Raw genomic sequence first — 21,671 nt, 5'->3', positions numbered from 1 at the left:
TCGTAGTATATCTAGAGATAGGTTCATTCATATAAATAGCCAAACCGTCGTTAAATGCTCCCGACAAAAGTCGCAAAACTTATGAACGGCTTAGCCGATTTTGGTAAAATATGGCTAAGCACACTCGGAGTAAGATTAAATATGACCCTGTGGTATATTCTGTAATAATAAGTAGTCACTTCACTACGGCTGTGACCAAAAAAAAACCCAAGGGTTCAACCATTTAGGAGTTGGGAGGTCACCGCCACAGACAGATTCTCATAGACACTTTAAACTTATAACATTCGAGCGAGTTGGTGCCCGGGTCTACAGTCAGTTATCAAATGTGTGTTCGCAGGTCATTGCCCTCTCTTATCAGGTTTGATAAAACGAAAATCGTCTCGCCTAAAGTAGACACTAACTGTGATAAACACCATTTATCTACTTTCTTTAGCTTTCAATTTCTCATTGTATACTTACAGTTATTGAATAATGATTACAAAACATGTAAAACGTGTAGGTATTTTTTTAAGAATCTGAACTATTCTATTATTCTATCTCTTTTTGTCCGTATATTGTCAAAGCAAGGCAGCAACATATTTAAGTTTAGTTTATGTAATAAACCCTGTGCTATGCATTGACTCCTTTTCAAATCATGGGTGCTATGTGAATAAATATGGATCTTACATTGATTAGAACTTTAACCCATTGATTTATGGCTAAAACAAATGAAAATGAACAAACAAACCAGTTTATATTAACAATGCCAAGGGTTAAATGTAACTTTACTGTAATGATAACTTAACCAACAATAAAAAACTTTTGAACGGCTAAGCCGATTTTTATAAAATATGGCTGAGAACACTTTACCATTACACATTAGGTACCTAACTGACAAAAAAAAACAAATTGAAAATAGGTTCAGCCGTTTGAGAGCTACGTTACACTTATTAAACACCGAAGTTGGCTGAACTTAGATAATTTTTTCATGACATAATTCTAAAAAACGTTTAAAGTTTTCAGTGAACCTGGCAGCGTCCTCCGTCGCCGGTCGCCGCGAGGTCGCCTCGAGGTCGCTATAGAGGTCGCCACTGTATGTGTTTAATCTCAGCGCGACTCCTTAAATTTGTACCCGGTTTTAGTGCCTTATAAATTCTGTATTGGAGCCATTCGACGCTGACAGTCGGATGCACGGGGTGCTGAAGTTAGTTGTGTCGTGTTTAGCGATAAAGTTGCATATTTTTGATGCAACTGTGTATTAGAAAATTTAAAATGGTTTAATTTACAATGGCGTATTTTTTCTATTATTCTAGAAGAGGTATTTAACTTGCCATACTGTATCAAACGACTCATTCGAAGGCGAGACACAATATTTTCCGTTTAATAAAATAATTTCTGATTTCACAGCATATAAGAGGTTAAAGTGGCAAATACGGTAATGTGGTATTTGCTATTTTGGATTTGTATTTTGCAAAAAAATACAGTGGCATTTTTTTGCAAGAACCCTGTACCTAATATACGTATACATTCAATGGTTTAAGAACGTAATGTAAAAAGTAAGAATGTATGCAAATGGTATGAGTCGACTTTAGTCCGCTGAAAACCGCGCCAAAGCCTGTCATTACGCGTGAAGGCTTACAAAATGGACAATTGTAGTTCTTTTGTTACTACAACCATGTATGTGGGTCGCTAAGGCTGCCAAGGAATAAACACAACAAGTTAAATCCTAATCAAACGGAATAGGGGCGGATTTACAACGGATTGTGCGGTACAACATAGCTTGGTGGTTTAGTTTAAGATTACAGCTTAGTCGCCCAGTGTTGGCGGTAATGTCGGTCGCTTCTGTGACAAACGAGGTCGGAACTAAATGTATAGCTGCTGCATTGTGTTGGACCATACGTCCGGGAGGGTCACTCTATACTGACGAAAAACGAACGAACGAGAGCCTGTCGTGCAATCGGAATGTTTAGAGTCGTGGCTCGCGCAGCAGCGCTCCGGAATTAAGTTTTTCGTAATATAGAGTACCTCCCTGATTTTTCGATTGTAGATTTTGTGTCTCTATTTCTCTATCTCGTCCGGTTATTTCCATTGCCAAGAATTGAAATGCTTTTGTTAAACACTTCTAGATTGCAGATCCAATTCGATATGTTAGAAAGATATGGTACACTTCAGTAATTTTTTTGGGTCGTAGACTGCATTTCCAAGTTGGAGAAAACTTTGGCCACGCTAGCCTTAAAATACTAAAATATGAATATACATATTACGTATAAGTTAAACATAAACATGACTCACCTATTTTCCCATTCGGACTATACGGCCCGTAGCTGCTCGTGGACAGCGGGGACGAGTACCCATTGCTCTGGGGCTGCGCGGCGGCTCCGGGGGACGGGGAGCCGGCTCCGCCCCCCATCCACTCCCGCAGGTGCCCGTTGAGGGGCTGGTGCCCGTGGGAGACCCCCGGCTCGGCCTTCACGCCGGGCAGGCCGCGGTACGCCACCTCCACCTGCTTGAGGTCCATGCCGCTGTTACCGCATGCTGCGCCGCCGCCGCCGCCGCCCGAGCCCCACACTTCTGTGGGAGAAGGGGGAGGTTAGAGAAACATCAGAGGGAAACATGAGGACAGTTCTGGGGTTTCTTGTGAAGAGGAAGAGGATGGCCGAATGGTAGAGTGATTAGTAACTTAGGCTGCTCTGTCAATGTTCTAACTCGGTGATCAAAGAAAGATATTTGCGGAAGAAAGATGTCTCCGAACTTGGGTGTAAGATATTTTGTGTTGTACTGTGATATCTCCAGCCCAGGTATGGATTATGGCTAAAACCCTCAAGTCTTGAAGGAGGAACATTTCAAGGAGTGGACTATTTAACTCCATGTGTTTACGAAACGTTTAGGAGAGATTGGCAGGGGGTGACTTCTCTATATGTAGTAGTGTGGTAGAATTTTACATGAAACCGTAAAGCACCCTTACATAAATTGATAAGTAGTCGTATCTCTTTATGTAAAATGCAAAAACAGTTATTCATTCGCTACTAAACAATACAAATCAACCTATAAAAGGGTTATAGTGAGTCTGTAAGTTCTCCAAGCACGTTGTTGCTTCGCTTTCTTCAACAGAAGTCTGGGAAAGGTCAAGTATCGCCGAGAATCGTCGAGAGCACGACCGCCGATACATAATTCAATTATGAAAATGAAATGACTTGCAAATCTAAAGATATTATCGATGCGACCATTAAAATGTGCTCTGTTTTTATCTATATCATGCACATCTTTAAAACATTATTGTGCCGTTGATGGCAATTTAAACACTGCAGGTCACCATCTATTATACCTAATCCAAAAGGGCTTGTAAAGATCCTGCTCTTACGTATTGGAAAAAAAAACCCTTAGTCTAATCAGCAATTTTTTGTTAGAAAAGCAAATTTTCTCGGATTTTCATTTAACCCAACATCTACCTACATTATAATGTACAAAGTCGTGGGCTTATAAGACCTTAATTTCCAAGCTCAACGCCCACGTATTTGTAAACACAAGCGTTAAATCCCAGTAACTCTTTAAATCTAGCTAGACAACCCAGACGACCTAGCTCAGTGTTAGGTCATAAAGTGTGTTCCGGATTACTCCGTATATCCCACTGGGGGACATCTAAATAACGTCCCTTCGGAGGTACAATTGGCTTTGCAGTGTTTGTTGCTCGTAAAACTATGTGCTTGTGAGAACTATTCTCTAGATATTATCTGCAGATATTTATGGGGGTTTCGTTCCACGTTTCTTCTGCAGTTAAGTGTTGAGTTTAATTGTTGGGTTTATAATGTTGTTTATGTACAGTCTGGGTTTAAGAAACCTGACTCCTCTGAGAGAGACAGGGCTACACGAAAACACGTAAGTACCTATGCATTATACAATTATACATACACGTTCATAATTATCATATTGTTTGAACGTTGTGAATGCTTCGTTCATACTTCGCTATTCTAAAACGTTTTATGACTCAAAGTATAGTTTCATAAATAATATAGCAGTCACTCACGTAATGCCCCAATTTCAATTTCAAACTTTTGAAATAAATTTTATTAGTTTATTACTTTGTTGGTCTCTAGATGGTTAAAATAATTACGAATTCAGTAATGATCTTCACAGTTATACAAATAAGATACGCTGTTAAATTAAGAAATTAGTAACACATCAGCCACATGGCAGTAAAACAAATACTTTCAGGAAATTTCCATGATTTTAGAATATTCTCAGGTCAAACGACGTCAAATCAAGATTATTTAATTTTATTTGGTATACTACCTGCAGTTTAAGTTTATATTTTTCAGTACAATAAACAATCAACTTCTACATTAGGAGAGGCCTATGAGCAGCAGTGGTGAGTGGAGGTAGAGTGGTGACTTTAGAACTATGTAAGTATCTTGGTATACTAGATACTGACTATTCGCAGGACATAGGATATTTACATTATGATACCAATGAATCTTACATTCTCGTGGTTCCAGACCTACGGAGCACTTTTGTCTGGACGCAAAACCTAGTTTCAACTGTTTCTTATACTTAATAGTTGTTGATTCTGAGTATTCTGACACTGTGGTGCGTGAGAGCCGGCATGTAGCCGACGGCGGCGGCGGTTGCACAACTAGCAGCAGAGAAAGCGCGTGACGTCACGACCTCGACACGCTCACCTACTTGCGCGCGCGCAGCCGCCGCCGCCGCCGCCGCCCGACACCGCCCTATAACCCACAATTTCTCATTAAACCCATATCTAATCATGGTAAAAGGTGAGTATTATATTATATAGGAGTAGGTACTTATACTACTTGGCATCAACTTCTAGAGGTAGAACACAACGTGATACTTGTAGGTACCTTCGCCAGACCAAACACATACTCACATTTACGACACTCGCCATAAACTTTTATGGCTCATTAGAATGACTTCAGAATAAAATACGCCGAGAGCAATCGCGGAATGCGAGCTCGACGCTTTGCGTGCGGAGAGACAGCGCACTTGAAATAGCTGCGCTTCTTTCAGAATTCTTATCGAGGTGGAAGGGAATCGCTGCGATTGCTATCTGATTTATGCTCAATTTTATATCGTGTATGCGCTGGATATGTGCGCTGGGTGAAATAAATCCGCTGCGGTTCAGTGGCGCGGGTAGAGAGGTACCTACGACGGTCACTCGTGTGTCGCCGCATAAAGAGCATTATCTGGAAGGAATGGGGACGGGACGTGGCTGCGTCCAGGGAATGTCCTGGCGACAGACGACCGGCGCCGCGCCACTGCCGGCATCTAAATGCAAAGCTCCATCCATGCACCGATATTGAGATCCGTCAATGACGCGGAAATAGAATTTACGATGTCCGCGTTCCACCACTCTATACATAGCTCGCTGCACTTTATTGCGTCGAAGTGATGGCCTTGGCGCGGCGGTTTGGACAATAAATCAACAGACTGACCCAGCCCAGTTCGATAATCCAAGACACTCAGAGGTGGGGTCGATATCCGATGAAGCATTACACGTTTTCAGGGATGATTATAATTATAGACGTTGCAGTTCAATGAACTCACACAATAAACGATTGACCCATGCATTATTGACCCGCAGTAGACTGGGGCAGGACGGTAATTGCTAATGAATACAATTTCCCAGCCACTACTGGCAGGTGAAACGGGGTCATACTATAGTTTGTCGATAAAGTAATTTACGGAACAAACTTCACTTTGCATTAAACAGTTGTGCATTTAATTAATCAGTCCATTAACATTATAAAGCAGTATAATTTAGTTTTGTTACTTTTATTGGCAAAAGTGGTGCATGTCCTATGTAACAAATCATGTTATGATAGATAGTTTATGAAATAAAAAAATCTTCCTTAAGACTGAAGGACTGCTTTCTATATGTAAAGACAAGCAAATTAAGATAACGTCGGTATAAAGGATCTCCTAGAATCTAAAGAATCCGTTGGTCTGTCACCAAACACTTTTATTATCCGTCCAATTTTATTTTTACATTCGCAAGATTGTGGAGTAACGTAACAATGCACCGTCAAGAGAAAATGAGATCCTTTTCAAGGACTCAATTCCTTCTTTGGATTTCATTCGTTTTTTACTGCCACGAGACCAATTGTAACTTGCATTCAGGAACTAGGATGGGAATGGAGATCCACAAATTATGATAGCAAAAGCAATTTTCAATGATATACGGTTTTCTTTCTCCAGTATTGAGAGCTGGGAGTTGTCAATACGACGCAGTTATATCTGGATCCGAGGGTCGTAATAAGATTTTCAGACACGGTCGGAGTGTAAAATCCCGAGGATATCGAGGCGATGACAGTCGTGTGTTTACTGCGTTATGACCCGGAGCAGACGTCCCATGTTGAAAAGATTGGAGGATTGGGAAATCACGTATCTACTTTATAGCAGTTTTTCCAAGTCTGACTATCGCTGCGTTCAAGATTTGGCCATCTAAATTCTTTGTAAGACTTCAAACCGTTTTAAACCGGTGCAACTGTTGGTGCCTTATAAGCTTCAGAGTAAACGTCACAAGTGCTAGCAACAATGGATTCTCATACAGTATTCTGTAGGGCACTTGCGCCATATCAGGGTCACACAAGTTATATATGTAGATATAATAAAAAAAAGATCAGATCCATCGTGGACTCATCGTTGCGACACTGTTTGTTGATTCCAATGTGCCGTTGCTCAATAATTCTCTCTAAGAGCTCTTTGTCGCATATGACAGCTGTAGGAGATGAATATGACAAAGATTGTATTATTTTGATTGCGAAAGCTTGATGGATAGCAATGCTGGCTTTGTGAAAGCTCCGTCTGTGTGTTTATCTACTGTTTAATTAACAATGATACATACATAACAGCAATAAGTATTTCATTACATTCATTTGACACGATTCATTCTAAACATTCATATTTGAACTGCAAGACTTCGAGCGACTTTAAGTTGGTAAGAAGTAAAAATAAAAGGAAACTTGGGTAATAGCGCACATCCGTCGCTTTTTATAAATTTGTTATTCCAACTTCAATTGAAATGGAATAAAGTCCTTTATTAACTCCGACTTTAGACTTCAAGTGTTTCATATCAAATAGTACTGTTATTCTACGTCGAAGAAAGACGTTTTACAATGTTTTCGTATGAGCAGAATGCCAATAAAAATATTTATGTTGCCGCTTTAAAGTTGGGTTCTTTTTGTGGGATTTCAAACAAGTTTCTGTTTTAAAAAGGTAGAGTCATTCTGAAACAATTAAATTGAATTGTATGCAGTTTCACGGATGACTTCTAAAAGTCCGCGGGCGTGCCGGTCACTTTGCTTCGACCGACTTCTTCAGCTTACACTACAGACTACGACTAACGTTAAAACCAGTCATTGCCTTCATATATATTGACAGACTGATTTAATGTTCATCGTAAAATTAAGTTCGTTTACATTCAAAGAAGACATATAAGTACAATCGAAACTTTTGGCATAACATGAGCCATACCTGTTATAATTTGAAACATGCATGCTCAATATTTCTAGAATGCTCTCTAGGTTTCGCCTCGATGGAAGGCTACTGGAGTATATGTGTAGGAATATCTAGAAAGAGGTCACAGAGGCAAGGACAGATGGCGGCCTTCGCAGTGCTAGTACTAGTAGCTACTACCACGCGAGTCTGGGCGCCTGGTACCTACAATCAGATTGCGCTTCATTCATTTATCAATGTGAAAATGAATATACGTAATGTTTTGAAGATATCATAGAGTTAATATTTAATTAATATACTCGTGAGCAATGAAAAAGTACCATACCAACAAAATATTACCGTCACCAAATAGCCCCAATTTTTAATCCAAATATTTACGTTTTTAGTTGGTCTGTTAAATGTAGGAACTACAACATTGTGTTGGAGCTCCTTGAGAGACTTTGTCATTATAATCATTATAATTACGTATTTCTAACCGTTCACTATAAATTTTCTTTCAACTAAAGAACCTAAACGGTTTCCTTTTCTAGAAAATATTCCTGAGAGCATTTAAAATTAATAGCCTTCTATGCATTGCAGTGTTTGAAGAGAGGCGAAGGACGGGAAAATACAAGTGCTCCAAGGGCCAACATTTTATATTAAACGTCGAAAGCTGATTTTCATAAGAGCGTGTACGAGAAACTTAGAGCATAAAACTGAAAATAGCAATTGTACCTAGACACTGAAGTTGGACTGTTTGCATAATAGTTTTATAACTTATTTCATATTCAAGTTTGCAGTTCTACATACACCTCTAGGTGAAATTTGCGTTCCCTGTAATATGAAAACTAGGAACTGTGATCAAATAAAACACTGCGGAATTGCGATAGCGTATCATTTGATATTGTCTTCGTTGGAAAGTTGCAGGAAAATTGAAATATTTTAATAGAAAATATATGTATTGTTATTTTATGAATACTGGTTTTCAACTTATTCAATAATAATTGTCAATTTTAGAGATAATGAAGTGCAAATGAATCATCAATGTTCTTGTACTGTAAATAGCCCTTCATCCAGTACATCCAGTACATCCAGCAATCCAGTAACTGATATTTCAAACACATACTAGATGACCATTATTACACACCTAATTAATACAATTAAGGGCTGATTTTTCAATGGTCAGATAAATGTTATCTGAGGAATAAAATTGTTTCTGTCATTGTCAAATACAAACATTCACACGCGACAGCATCAGAATTTTATTATTCCTCAGATATCTTTTATCTGACTATTGAAAAATCAGCCCTAAATCATACTGAAATTAAACCAGTGCATGTGTATTTTACAGCGCGGCATTTACCTACTTATTAGCAACTAAACCGCAGAACTAAACGCTATAATTATAGCCCTAATCTACATGGACGGTGGTGTCCTTTGCTAAACTTTTTATGGGACCATAAATAACTACCCACGGGGGCGTCTGAGGCACTCTGAGGGCTGTATTTATTAGTAACAAATTTAATTGCAAGTTTAATGCGGAATAATAATGTGTAGGTAATGTGCCTACGTGTCGTCTGCCCACCGGCCCGCCCGCTGGCTTTGTTATGATGGTAGGTGTTTAGAAATTTGCATTGTTTTGGTTTCGAAGGGATTATTCAAATAAAAATTATAAATTAGTTGTTGTTTTGTGATCGAAGTCTTCATTATTTTTCTATTCAATTATAGACGATACCATATCGTACTCTACCTATCGATACCATAGCGTATCTTACTTTTCAGTTAGCAGTGCAGCTGAAAATACCTCATGTTGGTTAGTTTAGTCTGCCCTGCCTATCTTCACAAACTAGAAAACAAGTAAATTGTGCGATAAAGAATAAATCTATTTAAAAAACGCATTCTATATATTGATCTGTCGAACCTTGTGACTGACACGACTTTCCGACTACCTTCGAAATCAATTTCGTTTGTGCGTGAACTCGCAACTGCCAACCAGCTACCGTACCACCACCGACACATTAGCAATTAACAATCCATAAGCAGTGTCACTTGCCTGCCAAACATCTCTCTAATCTATACAAGTTACGACAGATTTAACAAGCGAGCTTAAAGTTTGTTAATTGCTATGTTCGGTGGTGGTAACCCCACAGGCAGATCACTAACATCGGGTTGCTCCAGTGCACTCAGAAATTACGATATTTGCATCTCCCCGATCTCGAGCACCCGACAGTATCCCGCATTTGCATCCGAATGGTGACAGCAGAGCGTTACTGCACCCTCCATACACTTCTTAGCGCTATATAGCCCATTTATATTCCAGTGTCTCCTCAGCGAAAATAACACCGTAAACCAATAATAGTTTTCCTGAAGTACTAAAGCTGTAATGGCGGAAAGTGCTGAACAATTGACAGTCGAAGTGCCAACTTGGGAGGTCGTGATACTCCTGATTTTATGCGTCACAACTTGTTACAACCGTTTTCTTCTAAACACGGGAAGTTCGCATGTTTTTGGAGTGCCCTGTTTTCTTTTAAGTACTTAGGTACACTTCAAATTTAAACTGACTGAGCTTGGCACGGCACTGCTAAAATCGTTATCCAACTGATGTTAACCAAGAAATTATGGTGTGTAGACTGAAATGAAATGTTGGTATATAAATTAGGAAGTTTTACATAGGTTTTTATATGTTTTTAACATAGTTTTTTCATAAAATTATTACCTAGGTACTTAATGACTCTACAATCATCTAACATCACCTATGACTTTTCATTCCACATAATGGAAAACTCCGATTAGCAGTCTATGCGTAGATTGTTTGAATGCTTAGTACCAAATACATTACAGGTTCTTGCCTCCGTGCTTCCCTAGTTTGTACAAATTTACGTTCATCAGAAAATTTTATATTAATTCGATGACGATAACTTGACTTTGACTTTAATCTATCTAGCCTCAACCTATCACAATTCATCACATAAAAAAGCCTATCGCTGAATATTCCACCAGCCATGCTGTGTGAATGGGCGCGGGATGGCGACCGTTGCACTGTTTAGTCTGGCCGTATCGACCCGCCGCCCTGGTTTCAGAGACGCGCCTACCCCCCCGTGGGAATGCCTATAAGGGGGGAGAGGGGGGTTCTGCGGCGCTTGTTAGAGATATATGTTGGCGTTTATAAGAGGTTTCGTTGAATGCTGTGACACGTATACCTAGCGCTAGATGGGGTGACGACTTGCGAAAGGTGGCTGGTAATGATTGGTTGCGGAAAGCTATTGATCGCAATCAGAGGAGAGACCTACGTCAAGCAGTAGACTGCTGTAGGCTGATGATGATGTACCTAGCGCAATCAAAGACTGTACCTACCAATACTTATCGCCAAAAGCGAGGATCTTCTAACTATCTATGTACTTCTTATTTAGAAGTCGTGTGAATACATTGAAAACGGAAGGCAAATCCGAAAAAATTGGCATGGGATGGCAATTTTTTTTAACTTCCATTGTCATTTTGTAATATCTCTATGCCCTGTCTGACCACTGTAGAATCCGTAAACAGTGCTTGAAATTTTCGCTTGTCAAATCTACGAAAAATCAAGAAATCACTTGATATGTATGGGACTACATATCAAACGAGAAAACTGACTAGGCGATTGGAACATGCCAATAGCAGAGATTATTATTCTCTTCCAATGAAGGCATAAACATGAGGCTATGGCTCACTACACTCAACACGAGAAGGCATTTCTCCATCGAACACACTTATTTGCCATGTAAATTAAATTACAAGCTGCCAGTAACACGCTTCCTTAGAAATGCTGATATACGTTTTAAACTCAGTTGCAAAAGGGGTCTTGTAAGTTTAAGGTTCTCCTCTGGAATCGAAATTTCGACAACATTATGATTTTTTTAAAGATAATATAATGTATTTTAACAGGAAAATAGCACTTTAGTACAAGCTTTTCTACCTATTCATTGAGCAGCGGAAAATCTTCAATCATAGACTAATTAATCTATAGACTAACGAGAACTCGGGTACTCAACGCAATGGCAGTTTTTGAATACACTCCTCTTATTTACTCTTACGTATTCACTCGTAGCAGTTGGATTTAAACCAAGGGGGTCACTCTAAATCGCCGAACGAACGAACGAGAATTGTCAATCAATCGGCAGCACTATTTTTTACAACGATATAGAGTCGTACCTAAGTTAGCGCTGCAGGTTTGTTTTTCTGAAGATTCGGAGTGCTGCGCCAACCACGACTTAATCTTTGTATTACGTGCCTATGGGAGATTTTCTTTGACAGATTAAAAGTACCAAAATCGTCCGATAGATGGCATCCGACCTGTCGTTTTTTTACAACTGCATTCTTCTGGGGGAACGGAAGATGTCATAAATGGTACAAAGCTGTCTTAAACTAGTTAACACTTCATATTATGCATAATATAACAGCTAGTTATCGCATATGGTTGAATTCACATCCATTGGGTTTTTGTATTGGTTGAAAGGACTGGAATCCATGCCGGCAAAATATGCAGTGCTGTTGAGTATGAAGTTTTAATAATTTTATAATCGGTTTTTGTCTATGGTTGAAAATCTCCCATTGCTTAAAAATTCTCGTTCGTTCTTTACGATTTCGAGAGTGACCCTCCAACACCGCTTGTAAAGACGGCGTCTTCGTCAGTGCCGGTATCAGGTGTATCTGCAGAGTGGCTGCAAATTGCAGGGCTCCGACAGGCGCCGGGAAGGGCAATCTAGTTATTCAATCAGAGGTGAGTCAGGAACACTGAGCACGATTAATGATGCAGGCAGGGGCTGCCGCTGAGATATTCACGCGGGGTTTAAGCGCCGCCTAAAGATGGATGTACTTAATTGTGTGTCTGATGTCTGTGTATTTGATGATATAACATGCTGCACATGCTGGTTTCGGCTTAGTATACCCGTTTTGCAACACCCTGTATATATAGATACGACAATGAACATAGTTATGAAAGGGATTAGAATGACGAAGTAATTCTGATCAGCTAATGAATTCAAGTAATAATTATGAAATCTTAAGATCTTTCATTCCATTTTTTCAGTTTCTGCTCACTGCATCTTCATAGATACAGTACTTATTAGGTACAAACATCATTAAGTAATCCTTTTCCCCTTGTGCCTCGACATAGAGTTTGCATCGTTTTCTCCCAAATAAAAATATATAATTTTACTCGTTAAGTATTTCGTTTAGAAGATTCGCTGCAGGGTTGTAGAAGCATCCTAATTTATTTATATTGAAATGTAAAACAGTTCACTTTCTTCCGAGAGAGTAGCGAGATTTGTTTACCCAGTACCGCCATCTGTTGATTGGGTCTCAACACTACTATTTACTTTACTGCCATAAATTGCTCCCTTCGTATCGCGCAACAGAAACCATTTCCCTAATAGAATTTGTGTTGTTTTTGCTCTTGCAGAAAATTGGCTTTGTGCATCCAATGTACTAAGTGTGAGAAAGTGCATAAGTATGTAAAATAAGCTACGCTTCTTTGTACTGGGGTTTCCAGTGTAGGTACTGTGGAAGAGGGGTACTGTGGATGCCAGAACATTAATACTTGCTACACCTACAAAGGAGAATGGCCATTTCTCTATGGCGCCATGACCCGCCAGAGCAGCCATTGATGAAACATATACTGGTGTGTAGCCCATGACTACAGTATACATATAGGTGCTGAAAGATCAAGTCTTTGTACTGACTAGATGTTTCTCTCATACTAAGTTTTTTTTTAAACGTGGATTAGATTGTTTAAAATATATTTGCCTCATTTAAAACACCCTAATCATTGAATAAAAATAGGTTTGGTTAGTGGCTGCAAAGCGGGTCAGATTTGGCCATTCTCATTTACCTCTTACGATGAAAGTAACCAATGCGTTACTTTTCGGACGATAATCATACGCAGAAAATAAGTTTGCTATCTAGCCACAGCTTGAAGCAGTTGATTCTGGCTGCTTCAATTTATCCTTGTGTAGGCTATACAGGGTGTCAAAGTGATCTAATGGTCCCACTGAAACAGTTTCCCAAAAAAAGATACCCTCGAAAATCAACTTTCAAAAATTAATGTTATCATGACGTTATTAATTTACACGACGTATGTGTCCTCTACTATACCCGCCAAGCGTCTGCAAGAATTCGTATCTCTATGTAGTAACATGAAACGATTGTGTTTTGTTTGGCTATATAATCTTCTTGTTTACTCTGTGGGATTTCCTTTTACTAATCCTACTTATAAGTTGTTAACGATTTTGGTGGCTTTTCGTTTGGTAACACACTTACGCGAGTAGTATTTTTCTTTTGGTGGCCGTATGGTTGATGTTATTAATGGCAATGATGTAGTGTGTACAAAATGTGTATGGCTGTCATAAATATATGTTACATGTGAGGATAAACTGGGCCTATCTATTTCTGTGAGCAGACAACTTACTGCGATCTTATGATCTTAAAAAGTTGTAGTTACCTTTAGTATAGATAAATAAATACTAATAAAAATTAAAGGGAAGGGAAGTCGTGGCCAGAGCTCGTGGCCAGAGCTCAACTTGCTGGCCCACGACAGAGAAGTATGGAAGCGCCTGGTGTCAGCCCCAGACTCCTCGGAGGAGTAACGGGATTGAAGAAGAAGAAGAATAAAAATTAACCAGCTAAACCTAAAATTTATCGGTTGGTTTTATCTTAGTACGTATAGCCGTCACATACTTGTATAAGTACATATAAAATTGTCTTACTGAAGATAGCAAGACAATCCAAATTGAATGTCCGATCAAGATCACAAAATATGGAACTGAACTGAACATTCAATTTCCTATTCCCTGTGAGTATCCAGCGTATGTTTCCGTTTATTTCTTGATCAAAGTTTATTTCAAATACGTTTATTGAATACGATTCCGCTGCACAAACAGATTGCAAGCTGGGATGCATGTAACGTTGTTTATTTATGAAAGTGGTTGTTATAGATGTCCCAATTCTTCAAGATTTGTGAGCGGATAAATCGCAGATCCTTACTCCTTGGAATGCATCTGATAGTACTCGAATTAATAGTCTTAGGGGTGCATCATAAATATTATGTAAATCTGCAGCCTGGGCAATCATTTTCTGACAATTAAACTGACTGATCAATGATATTCTTATACGTTGTATAGGTAATTAATCGTAATGACTAGCTAATTCTTCCACCACGCTGACAAACGCTAGATCAGCTTTATGTCAGCGACACGCTGAATACATTAAGTTGACGTCTAAAAGCCTATACTCTTTACAAATACGTAGGACATAATAATAATAAACCTTTTTGTCTAATAGATATTCCGTCTGACCTTTAAACCTAATTTCCCTGCACAAAAAAGCGAAAAAAGGTCGCCAGAACAAAACTACCCGCTGCTTGAAATTATTTTCAACACTCCTGTCACGTCCTCGTATAATTTTCATAGCGAAAACGTTAGTAAAAAAGATTTGGGCCGCCCATAAATTTTATCTCTCGCAGACAAAGTTGCCAAGTTTTATGTGCTAGCGGTTTGTATGCGCAAAAACTGGGCAAAGGTTAGGTATAGCATTAGCTTTATGTTAAATTACAGTAAAGTGGTACGTACCAACGTATACTAATACTCGTAGACTCAACGTAATATTGAATACAAATATGCATGTAAGCTATGGCAGGTTAGTAAAATTTGATTAATATTTTAGATATTTACAGGTTAGATTACAGCAGATTTTTATCGTCTTTCAAAACAGCGATGTTAGGCGTAAAACCTAAAAAAATGCTTTGGCCGGGATTTAAATCTGGGAGCTTCCCACTACACCCAGCCACATACCTAACCGCTACACCAATGGGTCGCCTACATTCAACTAAGCGGTTATCTTATAAATCTAATCTGTGGGGCGTGATTTACGTCGGTATTTGCGTAAATTATCGTACTCCATTCGTTCAGAAAGGGATAAGTCCGGTTTTATCGTGAACTTTTGCACGTTTATTGAGCTTCTGTGCACAACGATACGAGATAGACAAACGAGGCAACGTGGTATACACAATCAGTCTCTATCTTATACACTTCCTTTAGTCATTAGTAATTACGCAGCGAAAACAAACTGTAAACAAAACCTACTTAAAGAAAGTTACACACAATTTCCGAGAAGACCCAAAATAAACTAAACTCACCTACTTACTTAATCAGAAACAGAAAATCATTAACGTCTTTATACACTGCCAGCAGCCCATTGAGAGTCCCAAAAAAGCGCGCCCCAAACTCGCGCACAAAAGCCTCTCGGAAGGTGAAGAGTATTTACGTCTGTCGCGGCCGGGAGAGGTGACCCCGGCATGACCTTTGACCCGGAGCCTGTGACCCAGTTCGGGAGGCACCCGCGCTCAATCGATGAGGCCTGAACCCGGTTACTGCCTTAATGTCTGCACGCTTACGCAATGACAGCGGCTTAGGGGAGCGGGGTTAGTGCGGGTTAGAGGTCTTCTTTTGTTTTTATGTTTATTAGGTTCTGAGGGTGACTTTCTGGGTGTTGGAGGTGGTAAGTAGGTAAGATGAGGGAATACGAATGTTATTGACGAAAGGTTGTGGTTTGAACAGTTAACAGACGAAACTGAAACAACAACACACTGCACAATAGTCAGTAAATTTAACGCTGTAACCAAATAACAAATGATTTATGTGATATGTGTAGTCATCTTTGTATGTTGTGTTTATTTTACTATGTGAAATGTCAAAGATATCATAATTATGGTTGCATTGTAAAAAAATATGTCATCATCTTCATGCATTTAATTTAAGGTTAATTACTTTATTGGAACGAAGATTAATACGGGTACGTTCAAACTCTATATTCTGAATTGAATACTTCAGCTTTAAAAGTATACAGGGTGTTTGATATGTATGTGCATTCGTCATTGTATACGCACCTACCTTCATACACTTGTGGTGGCAGTAATAAACCAGCTTTGATCCGGAACGGTTGTTTTTATTAAATACCTCAGTGGCGCCGAGGAGCAGTTCAAAGTACCCTACTTTCAAATTATCATGGCTTTTCAAGTGAACATTAGCCCTTTTGATCATAAATGTGATGATTGGACTATTTTCAACGGACGTTTGAAGCAGTTATTTAAAGTTAATAAGATAACGGAAAGTGAACAAAGTGCAGTTCTTCTAACCTATCTTTCGGAGGAGTCATTTCGCTTGGCGCGTAACCTCGCGTACCCGAGTGAGCTAGAAACGTTGGCTTACAAAGATGTGGTTTTATTACTCGACAAACACTTCGCCCCAAGTAAACCATCGTATGCTGACAAGGCGAAATTCTACTCGGCTACAAGAAGTCCAGGCGAAAAGTTGAACGAATGGGCGGCGCGGCTTAGAGGGTTAGCCGCAAATTGCAACTTTTTGACTGCCTTGGACACAATATTGCTGGATCGATTTGTTCTGGGCTTGGGCATAGGGCCTGAGCGGGACAAGCTTTTCGAGCAGGACCCAGCCACGTTGACCTTGTCAAAGGCGATAGACTTGGCGGAGCAGGCGGGCGGCGCGCGGCTCGCGAGGAGTGTGGGCGCAGGGTTGAGCGACATGCCTCTGAAGGAGGAGGCACTGTACTACGGCAGCAGAGGAGGCCAGGCCGGCGGGTCTGGCGAGCACCGGCGCCACGCGGCGCGGGCCCCCGGGCGCGGCGACCACGCGCACGCGCACGGGGACGTCAGCGGTGTATCTCGTTGTGCGGTATGTGGCATGAAAAATCATGCAACCGAAAAGTGTCGTTTCAAATCGTACAAGTGCCAAGGATGTGGGCTAAAAGGCCATTTAAAAAAAATGTGCAAAAATAAAGTGCGGTTAAATAATATTGCAGATGAATCTGTGCCGACGGCAAGTGATCTGAGTAACAGTGACTCGGAATGCGAGGAATGTAAATTATTTAATTTACGGTATGTACATCATAAACCATTGTTGGTATCTGTTTGTATTAATTCTGTTACATTAGATATGGAGCTAGATTCGGGGTCGGGAATGTCAGTTATGTCTGAGAAGTTATATCTCGAGCTATTTTCAAGGCTACCTATAAAAAAGTGTAATATTAGAATGTGTTTGTATGATGGGCATAAAATATCACCACTAGGTTTTCTAGAAGTGAGGGTTACATACAATGGACAAGATAAGTTGATTAAATTTTTTGTAATCAAGAATGGGGGCCCTCCATTGTTAGGCCGAGATTTCATGTCTGAATTTGGTGTTGTGCTCACCTCCTTGAATCACAATAGTGTGATACCATTATCTACAGATGTCGACGGTTTATTAAATTCATTCAGCGCCTTATGGGAAGACGAGCTGGGTAAATTTAATCAATTTAAGGTAGACCTACACATGAAAGAAGGTTCAATTCCAAAATTTTTCAAGCCTCGACCGTTGCCTTTCGCGTTGAAAGATAAAGTGGAATCGGAATTGAAAAGACTAGTAGATAATGGTATACTGATACCGTTAAGGTACTCCAAATACGGTACTCCTATAGTGCCAGTGGTAAAATCCAACGGGGAGATAAGAATATGCGGCGATTTCGCATTAACTATCAATAACGATTTGTATATAGATAAATACCCACTGCCTCGAATTGAGGAAATATTCGCTATACTGGGAGGTGGGCAACAATACACAAAACTTGATTTAAAACAAGCCTATAGCCAACTGGAGCTGTCCGAGGACTCTCAGGAGCTCACCACGATCAGTACAACGAAAGGGTTGTATAAATATTCGCGCCTAGTGTACGGGCTGGCCAACGCGCCGGCGATATTCCAACGTACCATAGAATCTGTCCTCGCGGGCATCGACGGGGTTTGCGTTTTCATCGACGATATCGCAGTCACGGGGCCAACAAGGCAAATTCATTTAGAACGGCTCGAATTGGTATTAAAAAGGTTACAGGAGGCCGGTCTTAAGTTGAAAAAGAATAAGTGCGAATTTTTTCAGGACAGTATAACGTACTTGGGCTATGTAATTGATAAATACGGCTTACATAAGTGTCCAACAAAAGTACAGGCCGTTATTAATGCTCCAAAACCAAAAGATGTCACCGAAGTTAAGAGGTTTCTAGGAATGGTAAATTATTACCGTACCTTTATACCTAATGCATCAATGGTGTTGAGCCCGCTTCATGAGTTGCTGCGGGCCGGCGCGGCCTGGGAGTGGGGCGCGCGACAACAACAAGCGTTCGAGTTAGCTAAACGAGAGTTAGCATCAGATAGGGTGTTAGCTCATTTCGATCCGGAGGCGCAGGTGCTACTGTCGGTAGACGCAGGGCCGGAAGGGCTCGGGGCCGTGTTGTCACAGCTCTGTAAGGACGGAGTAGAACGACCTTTGGCCTTTGGTTCTAGGTCTTTGTCATCTAATGAAAGAAATTACAGCCAAATACAAAAAGAGGCTACGGCAATAATATTCGGCATTAAACGTTTTCATCAGTACTTGTACGGTAGACAGGAACCTTTTATTTTAAAAACCGATCACAAGCCGTTGTTATCGATATTCGGCAAGAAAAACGGCATTTCGGTGATGGCAGCATCTCGACTGCAACGGTACGCAGTATTCCTGTCTGCATACAATTATACGATACAATACATCTCAAGCGAAAATAATAGTGTAGCTGATTACTTTTCACGAGCTCCAATTTCCGGTTCGGAAATGAAAAATAAAGACGAAGTTAGTGACTTACGATTTATTCAATTATTTAACGTAAACGTTGCGCCAGTTACGTTCTCGGCAATTCAGAAAGCAACGGAGTCCGACTCGGTCTTAAAAACAGTGTGTAGGTATATGAAATTAGGTTGGCCGAGAAAAATAAACTGTAATTTAATTAGACCCTATTTTCATTGTAAATCTGAATTGGAGATAGTGCAGGGATGTTTATTGCGCGGGCACCGGGTTGTTGTACCTTCAGAACATAGGAATCAATTATTGAACGAATTGCACAAAGGTCACATGGGCATGGTTAAGACAAAAGCCTTAGCTAGGGCAAAAATGTGGTGGCCGGGCATTGACACCGACATCGAACAGCTGATCAGCGCGTGCGCCTCGTGCTGTGCGCTGCGCCCCGCCCCCCCGCGCGCCCCGCCGGCGCCCTGGCCGCGACCCGCCGCTCCCTGGGAGCGAATCCATATAGACTACATGACAGTTACGCAAAAGAACTATCTGATCGTGGTGGACGCCTACAGTAAATGGGTAGAATGTATATTAATGGAAAATAGCACTAGTAGTAATGCCTTAATAGCTAAATTAAAATATCTATTCACAACTTTTGGCCTGCCAAAAATAATCGTATCAGATAACGATGTTAAAATAAATTCTGATGAATTTAAGGCATTTTGCAAAAACAATGGGGTGGAGCACGTAACATCACCGATATACCACCCGTGCAGTAACGGTTTAGCTGAAAATTCAGTAAAAACATGCAAGAAAATGATAAAATCTATTATAATAAACAATATTGTAAATTCTAAGACCTTGAATGAAAAACTGAATGATTATTTGTTTGAATTTCGAAACACAATGCACTGTACAACCGGTTACACGCCGGCCTATTTAATGTTTGGGCGAAATTTGCGAACTAAACTCGACCTTATTCTACCACCGAATAAGGTGGAATCTTCTGTAAGTCAGGAACCGAATAAACATATTTGTAAGCGTAGTTTTAATATTGGTGATTTAGTTTGGGCTAGATGGTTCATCAACAGAAAGCCAATGTGGTGTAAGGGAGTGATCAAAGACAGGCTAGGTAACAGAATGTTTTCTGTATATTTCATTGATTTCAACGAGTGTGAAAGACGGCATATTGATCAGCTGATTAAACGTTCCAACGGTGAACTTGCACCTGTTACTGAGTCCCCGCACTCTCACCAGCAACTATCTTACCCAACTGGAACATCATTCTTCCCTAGTGGAAATAGATCGGAGTCTATTTTAGAGGTAGAAAATAATAGTAGGGAGGAGGAAGGACAGCCCGAGCACATTGTGACGTCGAGCGCAGAGCCGAGCGTGCCCGATAGCGGGACCAGCGCCGCGGTGACGTCACCGCCGGCTGGGGCACCGGCGGCTGCTGACAATGAGCTCGCGCCCACTGAGCCTGAATCCTATTCAAGTAGATTAAGACCTAGAAATAAGATTGTTAATTATAAGATTTAATTGTTTAATTGATAGTTGTAGAAAGTTCTTTAGATGTACCTAAACAAACTTATTTTCCTTGTCCTCCAGGTTTTCTAAATAAGGCCGTAGGAGATGATATGTATGTGCATTCGTCATTGTATACGCACCTACCTTCATACACTTGTGGTGGCAGTAATAAACCAGCTTTGATCCGGAACGGTTGTTTTTATTAAATACCTCAGTGTTGCAAAAAGGGTATATTAAGCTTAGATATACCATGCTGCACATGTAGCTTTCGGCTTAGTATACCCTTTTTGCAACACCCTGTATACTTTTAAAGCTGAATCATTCAATTCAGAACCGCAGTCGTTAATAAAACGTTAAAACACAACATTAGAGATGAACTGCAGTGGAATTTGCATTTGCGATAACCTACATTTTTGCAGCTTTTTGCCGTTTTTACAATGTAAAAAAGAACAGCTCGAAACATGGAATATGCAGCAGCTGCAAACATTTAATGTCACAATAAAACATTCCTGTTTTATCTACCATGTAATGTGGAATGAAATGCCGGAAAATGTATAGAACAGAATATTTTTCATTCTTTCACTATAATCCCCTCTCACAAATTTAATTAAAGCCATTTCATTAATTTGGTTATTTTAACAATTTCATGGAGAAGTAACATCATTGTATTTACAAAATAACTTAATAATCTTAAAGCTTGATGCCATTTATAGGTCCCCGCATATATTATACAAAAAGGTTTTATCTATCACACTGGTTTTTGGTCAAATCTCTGGTGAAATATATTATAAAGAACCCTGTGTGTAGGGTTGTAATTTATCTATAAAGCTAGGGCATGGCCGGGTCACACGTCTCTGGACCGGCTACTCTCATTTTCTATGACCTGACCTTCCCCAACACTGCATCTACATAAGATAACTGATCAAACGCGTGCTGTGTCTAATGTAGAATATCTGTATAACGTGTTTCTAGCTTGTCAGTGAACCTTCCTTAAAGTATAAGTAGAAGTACCTACAGGAAAGATTACAAAAAATAACAAGAAAATATCTTCCTGTTCTTTCTGTTCAAGGAACTTGCAAATATCTT

General features: G+C 40.0%; 1 protein-coding gene across 3 annotated transcripts in view; it reads right to left on the bottom strand.

The window, feature by feature from the left end:
- Positions 1 to 21,671, bottom strand: part of LOC105394159 (ecdysone receptor) — a 165,235-nt gene that overhangs the window by 76,045 nt on the left and 67,519 nt on the right. For all 3 annotated transcript variants that reach the window (XM_038117440.2, XM_038117439.2, XM_038117441.2), the window contains one exon: positions 2,272 to 2,550. In XM_038117440.2, the coding sequence (XP_037973368.1) occupies positions 2,272 to 2,497 (226 nt within the window). In that variant the 5' untranslated portion in view covers positions 2,498 to 2,550. The remainder of the gene's footprint in view (positions 1 to 2,271; positions 2,551 to 21,671) is intronic.

The sequence above is a fragment of the Plutella xylostella genome, chromosome 10 (assembly GCF_932276165.1).
Source record: "Plutella xylostella chromosome 10, ilPluXylo3.1, whole genome shotgun sequence".
Taxonomy (NCBI): Eukaryota; Metazoa; Arthropoda; class Insecta; order Lepidoptera; family Plutellidae; genus Plutella; species Plutella xylostella.
The sequence above is the reverse complement of the archived record's forward strand: the minus strand, read 5'-3'. Positions and strand labels throughout refer to the sequence as shown.